This window comes from Pangasianodon hypophthalmus, chromosome 16 (genome assembly GCF_027358585.1).
Source record: "Pangasianodon hypophthalmus isolate fPanHyp1 chromosome 16, fPanHyp1.pri, whole genome shotgun sequence".
NCBI classification, from domain to species: domain Eukaryota; kingdom Metazoa; phylum Chordata; class Actinopteri; order Siluriformes; family Pangasiidae; genus Pangasianodon; species Pangasianodon hypophthalmus.
In genome coordinates, this window is record NC_069725.1 from 16,457,070 (window position 1) to 16,475,053 (window position 17,984).

The 17,984-nt window shown below is 39.7% G+C and overlaps 1 protein-coding gene across 7 annotated transcripts in view; it reads left to right on the forward strand.

Moving 5' to 3' along the window:
* Positions 1 to 15,372, forward strand: part of LOC113530371 (protein phosphatase 1 regulatory subunit 12A) — a 32,685-nt gene extending 17,313 nt beyond the window's left edge. For 6 of the 7 annotated variants that reach the window (XM_026920273.3, XM_026920278.3, XM_026920275.3 and 3 more), the window contains 5 exons: positions 51 to 171; positions 8,715 to 8,819; positions 9,139 to 9,189; positions 10,950 to 11,000; positions 14,122 to 15,372. In XM_026920273.3, coding sequence (XP_026776074.1) covers positions 51 to 171; positions 8,715 to 8,819; positions 9,139 to 9,189; positions 10,950 to 11,000; positions 14,122 to 14,208 — 415 coding nt within the window. In that variant the 3' untranslated portion in view covers positions 14,209 to 15,372. Of the gene's footprint in view, positions 1 to 50; positions 172 to 8,714; positions 8,820 to 9,138; positions 9,207 to 10,949; positions 11,001 to 14,121 lie in introns of all 7 variants that reach the window. The other variant, XR_003403143.3, reaches the window with a different exon arrangement.
* Positions 15,373 to 17,984: the final 2,612 nt, after the last annotated feature.

Here is a 17,984-nt window from a genome sequence, read left to right on the forward strand (position 1 = left end):
CAAAAAAAACACACCATTATTAAAAATAAATTTGCCCTTAACTATGACAGGGGTGATGCCAGTGAAGTGGAAAGCGCTTCGGAAACGCAAGGTCATACCAGCTACTACACACGTAGAGAACTGGATTCTCTAAACAAGACAACTGACTCTCCCAGCAAGGACTTCAAGAAGGTCACTGAGTACAGTAATAAGTAGTAATTACTTGTTTGTATACTTCAGTTTATGAGGCCTCTATTATAGAAAAAGCTCATAAGCCTATCATTTATATTGTTTACATCCAGCAAAATATTCACCTCCCTTGGACTTTTTTCACAATTTGTAGTGTTACAACCTTGACCTGAAACGGGATTAATTAAGATTAATTGTGGCCAAAAGTTTGGGGACATTTGACCATCACAGCCATATTTGGGCCTTACCCAAACTGTTGCCACAAAGTTGGACGCGCACAATTGTATAGGATGTGTTTGTATGCTGTAGCATTACAACTTCCCTTCACCGGAACAAGAGACCCGAAAATGTTCAAGTATGACAATGCCTCTGTGTGAAAAGCAAGGCCCACGAAGACATGGTTTGCCATGGATGGAGTGGAAGAACTCAACCCCACTGAACACCTTTGGGATGATTTGGAACGCTGACTTTGCCCCAGGCTTCCTCGCTGACATCAGTGACTGAACTCACTAATGATCTTGTGGCTGATTGGGCAAATTCCCACAGCCACGCTCCAAAATCTAGAGGAAAGCCTTCCCAGAAGAGTGAGAGTTTTTATAAACTAAATCTTGAATGGCATGGGTGTGATGGTCAGGGGTCCACAAACTTTTCTTTGTGCCATATAGTGTATGTCATAAATCAATCTAAAATAGCCCCTGGTATTGAAATGGGGGAAAAAATTAGTTTGCAAAACTATTTACAAATAAAAAAAATGTAAAAGGTGTGATCACATAAGCAACCCTGCTTCTTATAGTTTTGCAACTCTCTTGCTGTGAAACCTCTAAATTAGTTCTGGTGCCGTCAGAAGTCATATAATTAGTTGAATGTATTCCACCTGTGCGGATAGTGCAATTATAAAGAAATCCCTTCTATAACTGTGTACTACATGGACAAATAGTGCAATTGTGTAACCAGGAAATTAATTACAGTTTGTCTGAATTCTGTTTTGTTGAATACACATGAAGTCTGTTTTGTTGAATCCACTATCCCATGTCCACTGATGTGCAAAACTGCTCGCAGCAATCACAGCCCCAAAGCCACCACAGCAGTCGCAGTCCCAAGCCGTCACAGTAAAACTGCCCATATAAACAGCAGTCCAAAGCCATGGTCCCCAAGCGGCACCATCCCCCGCAATCCCAATGAGCTTCAGGCCATCCATGTGGTCCACCCCCAGCAGCAGCGAGCGATCTCTAACTGATGAGAACTCCAACCAGAAGTAGGGCATCAGGATGGATCAGGCAGGTCCAGAGAGCAGAAGGGGTCAGGATCACAGCAACAGGGTTAAATGCTTAAATGCCGGGTTAAGTGCAGAGTGCAAGTAGGGACTCTGGCAAGACTAGCGATGACAGCATAACTAAAAGGGAGAGCTAGAAGGTAACACAGACATGAAGGCGCCCTGGGACATAAAGCGGCCAGCCACTCCACGGTCAAGAAAAGGGGCGTCAGCGTCCAAACATCCCATTCTGGACTAACTGGAGCTTGTTTATGCACCTACTGGAACATCCAGACAGTAAGGCATTACAATAATCCGTCCTAGAGGTAACAAAAGCATGAGCTAATTTTTCTGCATTGTATTTCTTTTCTTAGCAATATTTCTGAAATGAAAGAAGGCTATTCTAGTAATATTATCTACGTGAGCTTCAAATGAAAGACTGGAGTCAATAATCACAGCAAGGTCCTTTACTGCTGCACATGATGAAACAGAAAGGCCATCCAGAGTTACTATATAATCAAAAAGCTTACTTCTAGAAACTAGACTTTTTAGTAGGCAGTTGAGAGTCAACAACTTGCAGTAATCCAGCATACAGTTTAGCAATCTAACAGGTCTGAGAAGATTTAGACATACCTTTTTTCATATGTGTTTGATACAGCAGGTGTGTTTCTCATCAATAGTGAGGCATACACAGAAAAACTAATATTAAAAAGGGCTGTTATTAAAAAGGGCTACCAGGTTTCAGCAAAATTTCCAGCCTCTCAAATAACATACACAAGACCTAAAACTAGCCTAAAAATTCATGCAGTGGAAAAGGAAAACACATTTTCTTTTTCTCAGCCTTTGCCTGGGAAACATGGTGCACACACATTTCTGATGTACAGATATTATCCACTCCATAATCCCTTTCTCTCACCCAAGCTTTACAATATGTTCTATATGTCCAAAAGTTTGTGGACCTGACCATAACATTCATACATGCTTTTTGAACGTCCCCTTCCAGATTTAGTCCTCCCTTTGCTGTTATAATAACCACCACTCTTCTGGGAAAGCTTTCCACTAGATTTTGGAGGATGGCTATGGGGACACAGCCACAAGAGCTTTAATGAGGTCAGGTACAGATGCCAGGCCTGAAAGCCAGGGGTGTAGTCAGTGTTCCAATTCATCCCAAAGGTGTTCAGTGGCATTGGGTTTAGGGTTCTATACAGGCAGGGGTAGATTAATCCACAGGCTAAACTAGGCTGTAGCCTAGGGGCCCGCAGTGATAGGGGGCCTCTGGTCAACCATTTTTGCATATTTTTTTAAATCCCACGCATGTATTCGATTGATCCATAATTATTATTTCTACAGTAGTAAGTACTAGTGTTACTGGATGGAGGTTTCAAAAAAAGTTACATTTTTAGGGTGGTCTGCCTTGGTGGTCTAGCAGTGCTCGTCAATGTCAAAATGTTTGAGATGGCCACTCAAATCAAAGAAGCCAGGCTTTACTGTTCACAGAAGCCACACGACACTTCAGTTTTAATGGTAAAAGAGTGCTAGGTAAAACGTAAGCTAAGTAGCTAAGGTTTAATATTTGACAACTGTTTTAGGTGCAATAATAACTCTGTACACAAGTGCACAACATCTAGAAAGGCAAGCAAATTAGTGGAACATCAGATTATATGTATCTGCCAAACAGCTAAATTTTTATATTGTTTGTCACTCAAAAGAGGTAAAAATGGTTGGCCTCGGGCGCATCTGCCCCTATGGATGAGCCCACACAGCATGTGAGCTCAATATAAATTAAAACAGTTCCTGGAAGTCCCCAGAGCTTGTTAGAGAATATATCTAAACTAACAACACCATGAAGACCAAGGAGCTACCAAAATTTTTTGGACAAGGGAAAGTCAGTGTCTGGATAAGCAACCAAGAAGGCACGGTTAACTCTGAAAGAACTGATGGATACTTATTGTTGATTTCAGTAACTGCCGTTAGCCAGAGCGAGAGTGGCAGAGCTGGCTGAGCCTAAAACACACACACACACGCATGCATGGAGCTTGAACACTAGACAGTGAACTTAAAATGGGTCAACACCAATTCAAACTGGTGGTTCCTGTGGCTCTGGCAATGATGGCTCCTGAGAGAGGAGCTGAGACCAGAGACTCCCCCAGGGGTGGTGGTATGCAACCGCCTCTACCATCTACCCGAACACAAGGAATATGTAGTTTGGGAGGAACTCAAGGCTATGCCTGATATAATGGAGTACCATAGCAACTGAAGCAGCCCCATGGTCTTGGTCTGTTTTTGGTTGGCCATGGGCAGGTGCATCCCCAAAAATTTTTGGGCTTTACCAGCCTATTGACTGATCTCACTAAAAACAGAGTACCAGATCTGGTCGAGTGGATGGGGGCGGGCGGGCTTTTTGCCAGATAAAATCATGGGCGTGGTTGAGCATCGGCTGCGGACAGACAGGAGGCGAGTTGAACTGGGAGGTAGCGTGTGATGAATCTCAACTGTGTCTTATTACCACCAGCCTTCTTATGGGTGCTTTTTGTGCTTTCAGTAACTGCCATGAGCCAGAGAGAGAGTGCCAGAGTTGGCAGAGCCAACTTTTACCCATGCATTTAGCGTGTGTAAAATAAAAGGAAGCTGAAGCTCTCTTAAAAACCTGCCTGCCTTCCAGGTCTTTCTTCACACACCTACAGTCTGCAGTCTACAGTCTACAGACTGGGTGCTACAGTCTGTTGAGACCAAAATTGAATTGACATGTGGTGGAAACCCAACAATGTTCCTCACTGAGTACACCATCTCATAGTGATGGTAGGATGTTGAGAGTTTCCCTTGGCCTCTTGGCAGCTTCTGTAGGTACATAATATTTCTTTAAATCCTTCAAGTCTTCAAGTATTAAGTCCCATAAAATTACATGCACATTTTATATTTAGGGCTTTATTAGTAAAATAAAATAAAGGGTAAAATAAATAACAATAATTAAAATTATTATTAATTATTACTATATAAATATATAAAATTGTTATTAATGGCTTAAAATTATCTGAAGTTTCAGAGAAATTATTGTTAAGTTCTATGAGGTCAAACTCTACTGCTTTGGAGAATTTACTAATTTTGTGTGTCAAGTTATTGTGCAATGCTAAATGAATGTTAAACATGTGAATGATGCCCCACATGGTTTTGCCAACACCATGTAACTTTTGCTGTTGAAGCAATGTCTGTTGATTTTAGCTAGCTCATAAATATGTTGTACCTGTTTCTTAGGTGTACAACTTTTAGGTGATGTTTTCTTAGGTGATGTATGGCTTATAGAATTTGCTGCACACAGGTCCACAGAGAACTGAGCAGTGGCTGCAGTTAACAACTCACTAAGGAAAAGTTCAGACTTCAACCTCCCCTCCGACAAGCTCCAGTCCTTGCTCTTCTGCATTCCTTCTCCCTGACGTTCAACAGTTGCCTTCCCACATACAAGGGAGGAATTGTCCTGGACCTCAATGCTACCCCACTCAACATCTCCAATCATCACTTCATTTCCTTCACCATCACCCTCCCTGTCCTGCCTAACATCAACTATTAATACATTTACATATGGCATTTGGCAGATGCCCTTATCCAGAGTGACTTAGAGACTTCAACGTACTTCTGTATCAATAAATACATCCTGATACTAGGTTAGGGAGGTAATATGAGAAGCATACAGACAAAACATTTTTAAAATGCTAATTTAAGTACTTCAGGAAGAGGTAGGTCTTTAGACGTCATTTGAAAACTTCCAGTGAGCTTTTCGGACTAGGGGAAGTTCATTCTACCATCTACATGCCAGAACAGAGAAGAGTCTTGACGTCTTGGCATGCCTTTCTTGTAACCTGAGATATGTTGGGAACAGTCAAGCAGTGGTAGAGGATCAGGGGGAGTGTGGTGCAGTGTGGGATAGACAAAAGCTTTGAGGTAAGTGGGTGCTGGTCCATTTTTGGCTTTGTATGCAAGCATCAGTGCCTTCTGTTGCGGGTAGCTACAGGAAGCCAGTGGAGGGAGCATAGCAATGGGGTGGTGTGGGAAAACTTGAAAAAGGTTGTGCAGCTGCATTCTGGAACAGTTGCAGAGGTCGATTGGCGCTAAGAGGCACACGTGCCAGAAGCGAGTTGCAGTAGTCCAGTCTTGAAATGACAAGGGACTAAACAAGTTATCTGAGTGGCCTGTGTGGATAGAAATGGATGAGTCCTTCTGATGTTGTAAAGGAGAAATTGACATGAGCCTATCAGATTAGCAATATGAGAGGAAAAGGACATTTGATTGTCCATGGTTACCCCAAGGTTGCATGCAGTGACCAAAGGTGAGATGAAAGAGTTGTCCAGAGAGATCGCAAGATCCTGACATGGGGATGAATCACTTGGGATGAACAGCAGTTCAGTTTTGCTGGTATAAAGTTTCAGCTGATGAGCTGTCTGCCAGACATGCTGAGGTCTGAGGGAGGGAAGGAGAAGAGTTGACTGTCACCGCATAGCAGTGGTATGAAAATCCATGTGAGGATATGACCTCACCAAGAGTTCGAGTATAGAGGACCAGAAGAGGACCAAGTACTGAGCCTTGTGGGGACAACAGTGGAGTGTCTGCGTGGAGCAGATGTGGATCCCCTCCCTGTCACCTGATATGACTGACCTTCCTGGTAGGAAGCAAATATCTCTCCCACTTGCCAAAACCTCCACTCTATTGCTCCTTCCCCCATGGCTTCCTGCACCCTATCATCCCTTCCAGACCCTGAATCATTTTCCTCTCACCCACTGGAGTTAGTCACCAACACTTTCCTCTCTTCACTTTTCTCATCCATGGACTGATGTCAGGATGTCATCCATGGACCAGGAAACCTTCTCTAAACCCAAGAAGATAAAAAAAAGCATGAAGTAGTTTTTCTGCATCATGTGGTGACATTATGTTTCTTATCTTAATAATATTTCTGAGATAAAAGAAGTCTATCCTTGTAATATTACCTATATGAGCTTCAAATGAGAGACTGGAGTCAAGAATCACACCAAGGTATTTTACTGCTCCACATGATGTAATTGAAAGGCCTTCCAGAGTTAGTATGTAATCAGCTTAGTATGTAAACAAGCATCTAGCTGCTTGTGGTCCTAGAACAACTAAGTACTTCTGTCTTGTCAGAATTAAGTACAAGGAGCATTAAAGTACTTAAAGGAGAATTAAGTACTGAGCATCCAGTGTCTAATGTCCTTTACACATTAAGCTGGTGTCTCTCATCTGGCTTTGCTGAAACATATAACTGTGTCATCATAACTAAGGCCAAGCAGCACAAGCAAAGAGACACAACTCTGATTAGATGCTAGTAGTAGGTCATTTACCACTTTAACCAGTCTGGTCTCAGTGCTATGATGAGGCCTAAATCCTGACTGATATATTTCATGGATGTTATTCCTAGTTATTCCATAACTGCTCATGAGCATACAAACTTTTCTAGGATCTTGGAGATAAAGGGGAGGTTTGATATTGGCTCATGGTTGGACGTCTGATGGGGTCGTGGTCAGGTTTTGATAACAGGGTTTTGATAACTGCTAGTTTAAAGGATTTAGGTTTATAGCCAGTGCTCAGTGAAGAATTGATTGTTTGGAATATAGGTTCAATTGCTTCTGGTAGTTCTTCAGTATCTGAAGAATTGTATAGTTCTAGTACACGATGTACACAATGTTCTTGATGTGCTCCTCTATTGCTGCAATCTTCTCCGTCAGATAGCTAATTAATATCACAAATAAAGCTATAACTAAAGACAGAGAAAGAATGACTAAACATCCTGCACTGAATAAGCTGAATGTTTGCCATTTTGAACATAACTTAATGATCTTTGTTGTGATCATTGTAGGCAGATCTGACATGGATGGTCTCCGCTTACTGACTTTAGACGAAAAAGCAAAAGCATTCCTCCAGAAGTCTCTAGAAAATGTGGCAGAAAGGGAAGGTGAAAAATTATTGATGAAATAATGAAATAGTGAACCTGAATGTCTTTGACTCTTTGAATATTGATCATTACTGTTCCACTGACAGTCATGCAGTTTCCAGCATTCACCCCCCAAGGACTGATTTTTGTCTTTCCACCCCCGGTTCCCTCTATGCATCAGATTGGTTAGTGCCAGTTAGTGCTGAGGCATCCAACTCTAAAGAAAGAGAACCATGGTGCTGGAGTGCTCTGTTCCTTTTTGTCACTAGGTTGAACAACAGTTTCCCATGCCATCTGGGCCATACAGATGTCACGCATTGATGTGTGACATGTAAGCAGGATAATGTGTTCTTATGCATAGATGGAGATTGGGTTGAAACAGAAATATGAAAGAGAAATAGTGATTTGGTCTTCTTCAAGACTTGGTGCATTCCTACCCTGGAATTAAGAATGCTTCAATGATGGTAGAAGTCACATGGATGTTCATTTCAATTGTGCTTAAATTGGATTCATCAGAAAATGCAGAATATCCTTGCAACAGCACATCATAAAGCTGATTAAAATTGTTATGCACAGAAGCTGGTTGTGCTTCTATAACAGCATGTTCTGGAAGTGGTTTTCCAAATCAGTTTGGCCTTTTCATGCTCCATAGCATGGGGCAGTCAAACAGGCAGTGTTAAATCTCCCTGGTGTAGTCTGCAACGTTATCACATTTCTGTGCATTGAAAAGTTCTATGTCCTTAACCAGGGTATTGAGTTGTTGATGCTTATACGTGGGCAAGGAGGGCAAACAACTAAACAAACAATCATGATGATCATGCTCTGATTCAAAAATGAATTGCAGTCATGTGGTCTATGAGACCACAATGTCTAAGAGGCAATGGAGAGTACAGGGGAGAAGTCATGAATCTCTTTGATGGCAATGGAACAGTTTGCTTTCGGCACAGGTGTTATGGTAATGTATCCCATTATCACTGAAGTGAACCACTAATTCACTGAGAGAAGGATGAACCATAGAATTACCATAGTTACAGGGAGATGAGAAATAAAGGGGGGAGCTGGACGATGTTGTGAAATGGTTAAAGCTATTTGTGGCAGAGGGCAGTTAAAGGGCTCTATCCTCTGACTATTCAGCAGCAGTGAAAGAACGCAGTGGCTGGCTTCATATGTCTTGGAGGAAGCACATGCTGGCCTTCACAACCTCCATCCACTTTGTTTTCTAAATTCATTTAGACATTTAGAAATGTCTGTCATTACGTTTGTATTTTTGATGAGGCACAATACAACAAATCATTCTGTTGTTAAAGATACATAAACTAAACAAACTGGACTCAATGCTTGGTGGTTTCATTTTGCTAGCTGTATGAGGAGGCACTGGCAGAAAATGAGAAGCTCAAGGCTTGTCTGGAAGATAGCAAGCAGGATCTAGCTAAATTCCGTTTGCAACTGGACAAAGTCACAAAGGTAAGACCACACTAATCCAAAGACAGTGGATTAATAAAGGTTATAAAGGCTATAAAGGTTAGGATGTCCCCTAGCTTCTTGATAGCCTTAATGTTCTATTAATGAATGATTCTTAATGATCCCTTCCTGCATTGTTCTCTGCATTTCACAATGTCTGATTACTTGTAAATCACCCAGTAACCACATATTTTTACTATTTTACTGTTTTTACTAAAAAACAGAGTTTTTTTATTAGTATTTGGCACTTTTTTCCAGTAGTGTTCTGGGAACAGCAGTTATTGCATATTTATTTATTTTCATTGGTTTGTTTGTGTTTCAGAAGCAAGACAGAATACCTGAGAGGTCCAGTGTATTTGATTCAGAAAAAATGGTATTTCAGTATTAACTGTCAGTATATTTTTATTATAAATTTATTATATGTTCTATTGCTATATTCTGTCTTGCTTACTTATCATTTATTCACTTATGTTCAGCAAACAGTATTTAAGTGGTGGTTTGGCCTAAGCAATTGATGTTGTACAATTTACATGATATTTCTGTATGGGCCATTCCATCTCACGTTGCTTGACCATTTTTAATTTTCCTAATTTTGTTTGAGTGATTACCTCTATGTATTGGGTGGAGGACTGGTGGTTAGGCCATGGCATTCTCACCGCTGCAGTCCGGGTTCGATTCCCTGCCAGGGAACCACAACAGCGCAATCCCAGTGCCGGTCCCAAAAAACACTGTGCCAAATCAAATATGCAAACCAGTGATCCGCTGTGGCGACCCCTAATGAGAGCAGCTGAAACAAGAAGAACCTCTGTGTATTGGCATTGCCAAACCACCAGTTTTTTTTTTTTTTTTAGTTTTTTTTTTAGTTTTTTTTTTTATTTCACTTGGTTAAATGACGGCCATCATTTGTGGCACACAACAAATTTTGGTTATACAGCTGTTTATGGAAACTTCAATATCTCAGCTCAGGATGGTCTTAGCTCCTTGGAACAAAATCCGATTACACTAGTAGGGTCAATTTATAATGATATTTTGAGTTTGAGATTCCACTCAGTACATAGCTGTTTTGACACTCTTCATTTGTAAAACACCCAACTGAACACTGTAATTCCATATTTGGATAAAATCTTACCAACTGTACACCTGTACCATCAGGGTTCTTCAAATCTGGCCCTCGAGGTCCACTGCCTGCCTGTTTTGCTGAGCTCCGGGCTCACGTTTATTCAGCCTGCGCTTTTCAGCGCACTTTCAAATACTCAACAAACCCAAAACAGCTCAGCTGAAACATGCCGTTCCAGACTCGCAGCTTTCACTTCATCAAATTCAAGTTCATGCTTCGCGGAGTGTGGGTGTGCATGCGTTCGTGTGTGTCTCGCAAGTTACTGAATGTACAAAGAGACACAAATAAGTAGCCTGGCAGTACACAGGTGAGAAGTAGCCTGGCAGCCTGACACAGGTGAGAATCATCACGCGTTACCTGCTGGTCTGACCCGCCTCCTCTCCGTCCACCGCTGACACTCAACCAGGCCCCCCACTGCTGTATATTACTTTTGCAATTTCTTTGAATGAAAATTGATTGCATAACACTATTTGAATAAAAACAAATCTCTCAAAATAATTTCTCAAACTCCAAATTTAGAGTGTACGTGCATATTTTACATGGTGGATCTTACCATAATTATAATATGAAAAAGTAGATCTCTTGTCATAGAAGTGTAATTACATGTACCATGTAATGTGTTCTAGTTTTTGTTCCAAGGAGCTAAGACCTTCCTGAGCTGAAATACTGAGGTTTCCGTAAACAGCTATATAACCAAAATTTGTTATGTGCCATGACACAAAGATGATCACCATGGTTAAACCAAGTGGAAAAAAAACAAACTGGTGGCTTTGAATGCCAATACATAGAGATAATCACTCAAAAAAAAATTGAAAAATTTAAAATGGTCAAGCAACCAACTTTACAATTATTGTGCCACTTGACTGATGTTTAAACGATGTCTCATTAAATAATAAAGACAATAACATTTTGAAAATATGGTAAAATTTGTATTTAAGCCAGTTGATGTGGCTCTCAATTGGGAGCCTCACATGGACGTGCTGATTTCTTTCTTGCTTTCTTTCTTTCTTGTGTAGGAAAAGCAGGTATTGGAGAAGAGGGTGTCTGAGATGGAAGAAGAGCTTAAGGTAAGATTTATACCACTAAAGCATGCACATTGTCATGAAGTGGACATAAAGTGTAGGTTTACGGGTTTTATTAAAACCAAAGTGGAAACAAATGTCTAGGAAATACTCTATGCAAAAAACCCTATTGGAAAACAGACAGATAAAACAAACTAGACAAGCAACTAGACAAACAACTAGACCATAAAACTGAAGCAGGCAATGGTCAAAACACTAATCAAGACAGAAATCAAAAGCCTGGAATTTTCACAGACCCTGTGCAAGAGCAAGACTTCACAAAAATTAACAATGAGACTCTGGGTTATGGTAAAGTATTGTGCTTGCAAAGTGAGTTCCTTTAGTAATTAGGTGACTTGTCACATGTAACTACGGACTGAAGAGCTACTACAACAGTTGCGCCTGAGGGGCGAGAAAGGAAACAGGCCCTGACTTCAAGCCCATTTTATCGGCTCAAGCGAGGAGCATTGCTGTCTGACGGTTTGACTACAATATCAAACCGTCAAACTGAAATATCAAACTGAAATCTGTGATTCATACACTCAAAAACTATAGAATGCATTCAAGGTCTAGCACCACCAGTAGGGCAACGTTGGGCATATGTTTACAATAATAACTCTGCGACACAATGTCCTAGAAACGTGATGCCACTTTCATCTGAATATTGTGTCCAAACTATGTAGATGACTGAAGGACTTCACTGTAAGGGACTCCAAGAAGTTTAGCAAATTTGTAAACCATTAAAGTTGGAAGAGACCATCCAAAATCGTGGTGAACGCGGCAGCTTGAATAGCAAGGGTTGATTATAGTGTTCAATGTAATCTGCCTCTTAGGCCTACATATTCTCAGACAAAACAGAATAAAAACTATTCTCAAACAAACATAAAAATACGTTTAGGCCTATCTGGCTTATACAATTTATTTATGGCATGCTGAAAATAATCCCTTTGAGGGGATTATTTTCACTGGACACCAGAGAGATTTAAATATGTCAGACTTGAACAGATTTTCCCTGTACAAAAATGGTAATTGCCAGATAAGGGAAATTTCTATACCATTGTGTTTGTAAATAAAACAATTTAGCTGTTTTGCTTAGTATTGAGAAACTTACTGCAGGATAAAAAAAAGCTTGCACTGATCTAAATAATGATCTTGCACTGTTGTAAATAATGTCAGCTGAGCCATCTGCAAAGTAGTGCTGAAAAACGCCCATGAATGTCCTTTTTGGATTTTGTCTTTAGTCCATTAATTAGCCTCCTTGTTCCATCCCCAACCAACTACACTTGACCAATATCCCACCAGGTTCAGTTCCCACCACCTCTTTTCTTCTTAATGCAAACATCAGGTCCGTCTTCTGTTTCACATCTGGTGTTCTCTTCAGCATTTCATCAACCAAGTCTTTGTGGGCAGGCTTGAGACCTGCCTGATCAAATCTGTCTTGAAAGATGGGAAAGATGAGTTTGTTTGTTTTTTTTGCCTTCTTGATACTCTTGTTAGCTGGTGAATGTCGTCACCATTTAGCTGCATTTACTGCAACATCAAGGCATCCTGATTTCTATGCTTGATGAGCCATTTTAGATTTTAGAATTTTTTTTTCCAACCACTACAGCGACTGGTTGAGCCTCGTTCCTGGAGACGGGTGCTTGCTCAATTTGCTTGCTTTACACTCTAGGTGCATCGTGTGTCTCAATACTGCCCTCACCAGCCCTGCTGGGCCAGTCACACTCATTTGATGATGAAATTGTCAGTTAAGCAGAAATTCTGATTTTGACATGTTGTGTAACAAAGCTATGTTACATTATGGCCAATGAGAAGTAGGAGCAGTCTGATTAGAGCCCAGTTCTCAGGGCCATTTCCACCTATGGTCCCTTTGGTAGAGAGTCATGGGCAATAGGCTGAGGCTGATCATATTGTTATTAAAAGCATATGCAGATGTTTTGATAGCATGGTTCAGTGTTTCTAAAGTGAAATATTTCTTAGAAATCAAGAAATTTCTTAGAAATGCAGAGCGATAACAGGAACAATGCCTTCCAAAAGGTCATGCTCCTGTTGGGGGGGTAACAAACCAAAGACAACATGAAAGTGCTCCAGACTTTCTGTCTTCCAGTCCTCCAGTCAGTCCTCCGTTCACACCATACTGTTTAGCTACAAACCAAAGACAACATGAAAGTGCTCCAGACTTTTTGTCTTCCAGTCCTCCAGTCAGTCCTCCGTTCACACCATACTGTTTAGCTACAGTAACCCTAATTAATGGGTTATCCCTCTTGCACCTGCTGGTCGTGAGTGTCTTTAGTTTGAGTATCTTCACAAGAACCTGTAAAAACAAAACATAAGAAAAATTAGCTCAACAACTCAGTTGCAGTTGCATTAACTAACTGCAAAAGTTAACCAGTTAACCATGATTAATGACCTTGTCCTTTGAAAAGTTTGTTACTGTTGTAAATGCTCATGTACAACCTTTACAAACACCGTTTTGAATCGGTACCTTACCATATCAGAGAGACTTAAGCTAGCATTAGCCACAAACACTTGCTAACATTATAATCTGTGAACCAACAGAAACACCAATTGTCACCAGACTGTTGTAAATGCTCATGTACAACCTTTACAAACACCATTTTGAATCGGTACCTTACCATATCAAAGAGACTTAAGCTAGCATTTGCTAGCACATGCACAGCATTATAATCTGTGAACCAACAGAAACACCAATTGTCACCAGACCAGTCTTTTGGGTAATCAATTGTAAGCACTGTGTTTTCAAAAACCAACAGCTTTAGCGCGCAGCAGCCAGGACGAGCAGACTCTTCACACAGGACTCAGTGTTATAGTGTTATTAATAACTAATAATATAATAAGTTATTTCTGTTTAACATGATCACTGCACTGAATATTTCAGCTGAATTGGTGTAAAAATCTTTTTTACAAAACATGAAAGAATAATTAATGACCACTCAAAAGTTTAATTAAAACAAAATCAGAGTTTACAGTGTAGGAAAGGTGTACTTATTTTTTCCCACCTGTTTCTGAATGTTGGCCTACTTTTTGGCCTCATCTTATTCATATTTTGTGAAGACCATATTATTTCAGGTACTTTACTATTTAAATTATTTCTGGTTTTTCTTAGGTTTTGACAGAGCTGAAGTCAGATAACCAGCGCCTAAAGGATGAAAATGGGGCTTTAATCAGAGTGATCAGCAAACTTTCCAAGTGAGGCTATGTGCACAATCACACAGAGTGTCAAGAGATTCACTGACTTGAAAGCCTTCACTTGCCAAGTTCTTGAAAGCCTTCACTTGAAAGCCTTCACTTGCCACTGATCTTGCTACTGAGAGAGAGCATAAATCATGTCATGTGACATGACAAATGATTTATGCTCTCTCTCATTTCACCGACTCCGAGAGAGCATAAAATGATTTATGCTCTCCGACTGTCTCTAAACATGCCTTTTGTTACAAAGATAATGTCAAATGTGATTCTTCAAATGAACTGCCTTACCACTTGTTGCAAAATTCAACAAACTCTTCCTTAATACATTCCAGGTATTGTGAAAACACATTTTGTACACATTTTGTACTGTCAACCTTGAATTGAATTGAACTTGGCTTTTACCATTTGATTTACATAAATTGTGTACCTTGAAATGTTACAAAATACATACATTTTATTTTATTGTGACACAAAGATCAATTAACCAAAAATAGACATTTGTTTTTGCATAAGTATTTAAGAGGGATGTTTCCAAGCTCCTGTGCTACCTTTTTGTGGGTGCAATTCACAGCATCTTGAGCTCTCTTAACCACCACACTCTCTGATAATGTTCTGCAGACGCCCTTATCCAGAGCAACTTACATTTATCTCATTTTTTTATACAACTGAGCAGTTGAGGGTTAAGGGCCTTGCACAAGGGCCCAGCAGTGGCAGCTTGGTGGTGCTGGGGATTGAACTCATGATCAGTAGTCCAACGTCTTAACCACTGAGCTAAAAGATACTGTTTAAATGCCAATAATCTGACATGATCTATAATTGCATTTCCGTGCACCTCACAGTGAAATGCAGTAGTTAAAAGATGTGGAATTGTGTAGCATATGCTGATGTTTTTGCACTTTGTTTTGATTTCTTAAAATTTTTGTTAAACTGATCATAGAAGAAAATTTACAATGTGCCTAATACATTAAACAATCAGGATTCTGATGTTATAGCATAATAAGAACAGTATTCTTGTAACAGTTGCATAATGCTGTTTCTGTGCTTTGCATTTAATTTAATCAAATCATTTTGATTGATACACTTTTTTTTTTTCTACACATTTTGCACAAGACTGGTCACCATTGTCACATGTTGTGTCTGTCTTTTAAAATAAAGGTCTACCAATTCATGTCCGGCTTTTTAAGCACATTTGTGAAGCATCGAAAAAAAATAAATAAATAAGAAAAGAAAATTCATGGCCACTTCAGTTGTGAGTGTTGTTCTATTGTTTACTGCTTTGGAGTCAAAGGCTGCAGTACTTATTTATTCAAATTCGAAAATTGACCTTGTTTCGCAAAAAGTGTTGTTCTATTGTTTACTGCTTTGGAGTCAAAGGCTGCAGTACTGTCATTTTATTTAATCAAATTCGAATATTGACCAATTTGGGGTATTTGGGGTCACTTTTTGTGAAATAAGGTCAATATTCGAATTTGATTAAATAAAATGACAGTACTGCAGCCTTTGACTCCAAAGCAGTCGAACTGTAATAATTTTCACATATAACTTACAGTACCTTATATGTATGTATGTATATATATGCCACAATAATCGCCATTATTAGGCCCAGGAGTTAGTGAGAATGAATAACAGGGGAGTGACCCCACCTGAGACCCTCTGGGAATAAAACCCTCGAGGGACATCTCCTCGCTCTCTCTCTCATGTCCGGCTCAGTGGTGAGGGGATGAAAAAGGACAAGATTTTACACAAGATAAAAAGCCTCTTTGTGTGCACAAGGGCCTATGCAACAAGACTAATTCCACTAAAACTTCAACCTTCATTTTTTAATTACTTTCTGCATGCAAGTTTAAGTCAACCATCATCAAAACATTTGAGATTAAACCAGGAAGCGGCACAGACCCGCTTCCTGGTTTAATCTCCAGGAAGTCTATGCACCTCAAAATAAGATTTGTACTTGTTTAATTCACCCCAGGATTCAACCCAAGTGACTTTTCATGATAAAGCTATCTTTAGCAGTGTGTGCTGCTTTTACATGATTTTTTTTACATGATTATGGTGAAAAATGACTTTGAACATGTTTATATTAAAATTTATAATTTGATGACAAAAAAGAGACCAAAAGTCAAAATGATGTTTTCAAATTTTTTATTCATAAAATACACACTATTTTTTCAACAAATGCACACCCCCACACCCCATTTTGAGTGTGGGGTGGGGGTGAGACCCTACATCACTATCTTTCACAGGTGTGTGTTTTTGATAAACAGTGACATGCAGAAAGTAATTAAAAAATGAAGGTTGAACAAGCAAATCTTGTGTGTGTGTGTGTGACTTAAACTTGCATGCAGAAAGAGTGTGTGTGTGTGAGAGAGAGGGGGAGAGAGCCGTGCAGTTGTGTGTGTGTGAGAGAGAGAGAGAGAGTGAGTGATTGTATATGAGAAAATAAACTCTGTATATTTTGAGTGAGTGTGTATGAGAATAAACTCTGTATCTGGTGGATACTCGGCTTGCACCTCCCCTGGGGACAGACACAGCTGTACTGGAAAGGAGTGTGTGAATGAGTGTGTGACACACCTCTCCACCAAATAAAGGGACAGTGTGAATGATACATGAGCCCTAGGTTGGAGTGATGCACATGGTTCTCTCCACCAAATAAAGGGACGGTGTGAATGATACATGAGCCCTAGGGTGGAGTGTATCATTGGTTGTCTCTCCACCAAATAAAGGGACGGTGGGCCTTAACCCTTGTATTGGAAAAGGGGACTGTGGAAGAATCTAGAAGTGAGTGAGGAGTTGACACAACCGTGTGAAACAGTAGTGATTAAAGCTAAAGCACGGGAAGCAGAAGATAGGGGAAACTGGTTCACAAGTAATTATAAAATAATTTCATTTCATTTGGAAGACCTTCCCCTAGAAGGTTGGCAGTGGGAATGCCTAGAATACAAGGACCTGAGTTATCTATAAACTCAACTTACAGATGAGTTTCCAAAAACATGAACACGCTGAAGGGCCATCTGGAGTTATGTGAGGAGAAAAAAAAAAGAAAGAAAGAAATCTTCACTAAACTGCCTCAGGCAGTTCCCGGTAGTGAAGGGTGTGGTAGAAGTGTATTCATCATCAAATTTGCTGTAACACTAATTTTTTTTTTTTTTCCAACAAATCCGCATGTGTGCAGAGAAGTATGTACTTTATCCGCGGAAAATGATATACAGAGATTTTCAAGGCGCTACGAGATGACTTTTCATGGAAACGCATTCACGCAGGATGTTTAAATGATGTTTTCTCCCATGGTTATGGTGAAAAATGACTTCAGACATACTTGTTTATCTTGAACTTCATAATCTGATTTAAAAAAATTGACAAAAATTCAAAATAATGAAAAAAGATGTTTTGAAATCTTGTATGAATACAAACAAGAATACAAAATTTCAAACACACATGGGGATTTGTTGAAAAATAGTGTGATTTAGTGAGTTAGTGTGATCTAACATCTGAAGATGTTAGACAGAGAGTTGCAAGTTCACTTTAGAAAGTGAATTTTCATGCAAAGGCATGCTTTGCTTTTAAAAGATGTCACATGATTATGATGAAAAATGACTTGATAAATTACGATAAATAAATAAATAAACATGATTGTTTATTTTAAACTTTAAAAAAAGTCTCAAAAAAAAGTTTCAACAAAAGATGTTCTGAAATCACTAATTAATAAAATGTGCTGTAACGTACGAAAAAGTGACTTTACTTGCTTTAACGTAAACGTATGCTGTAAAGAGTGCTATTTAA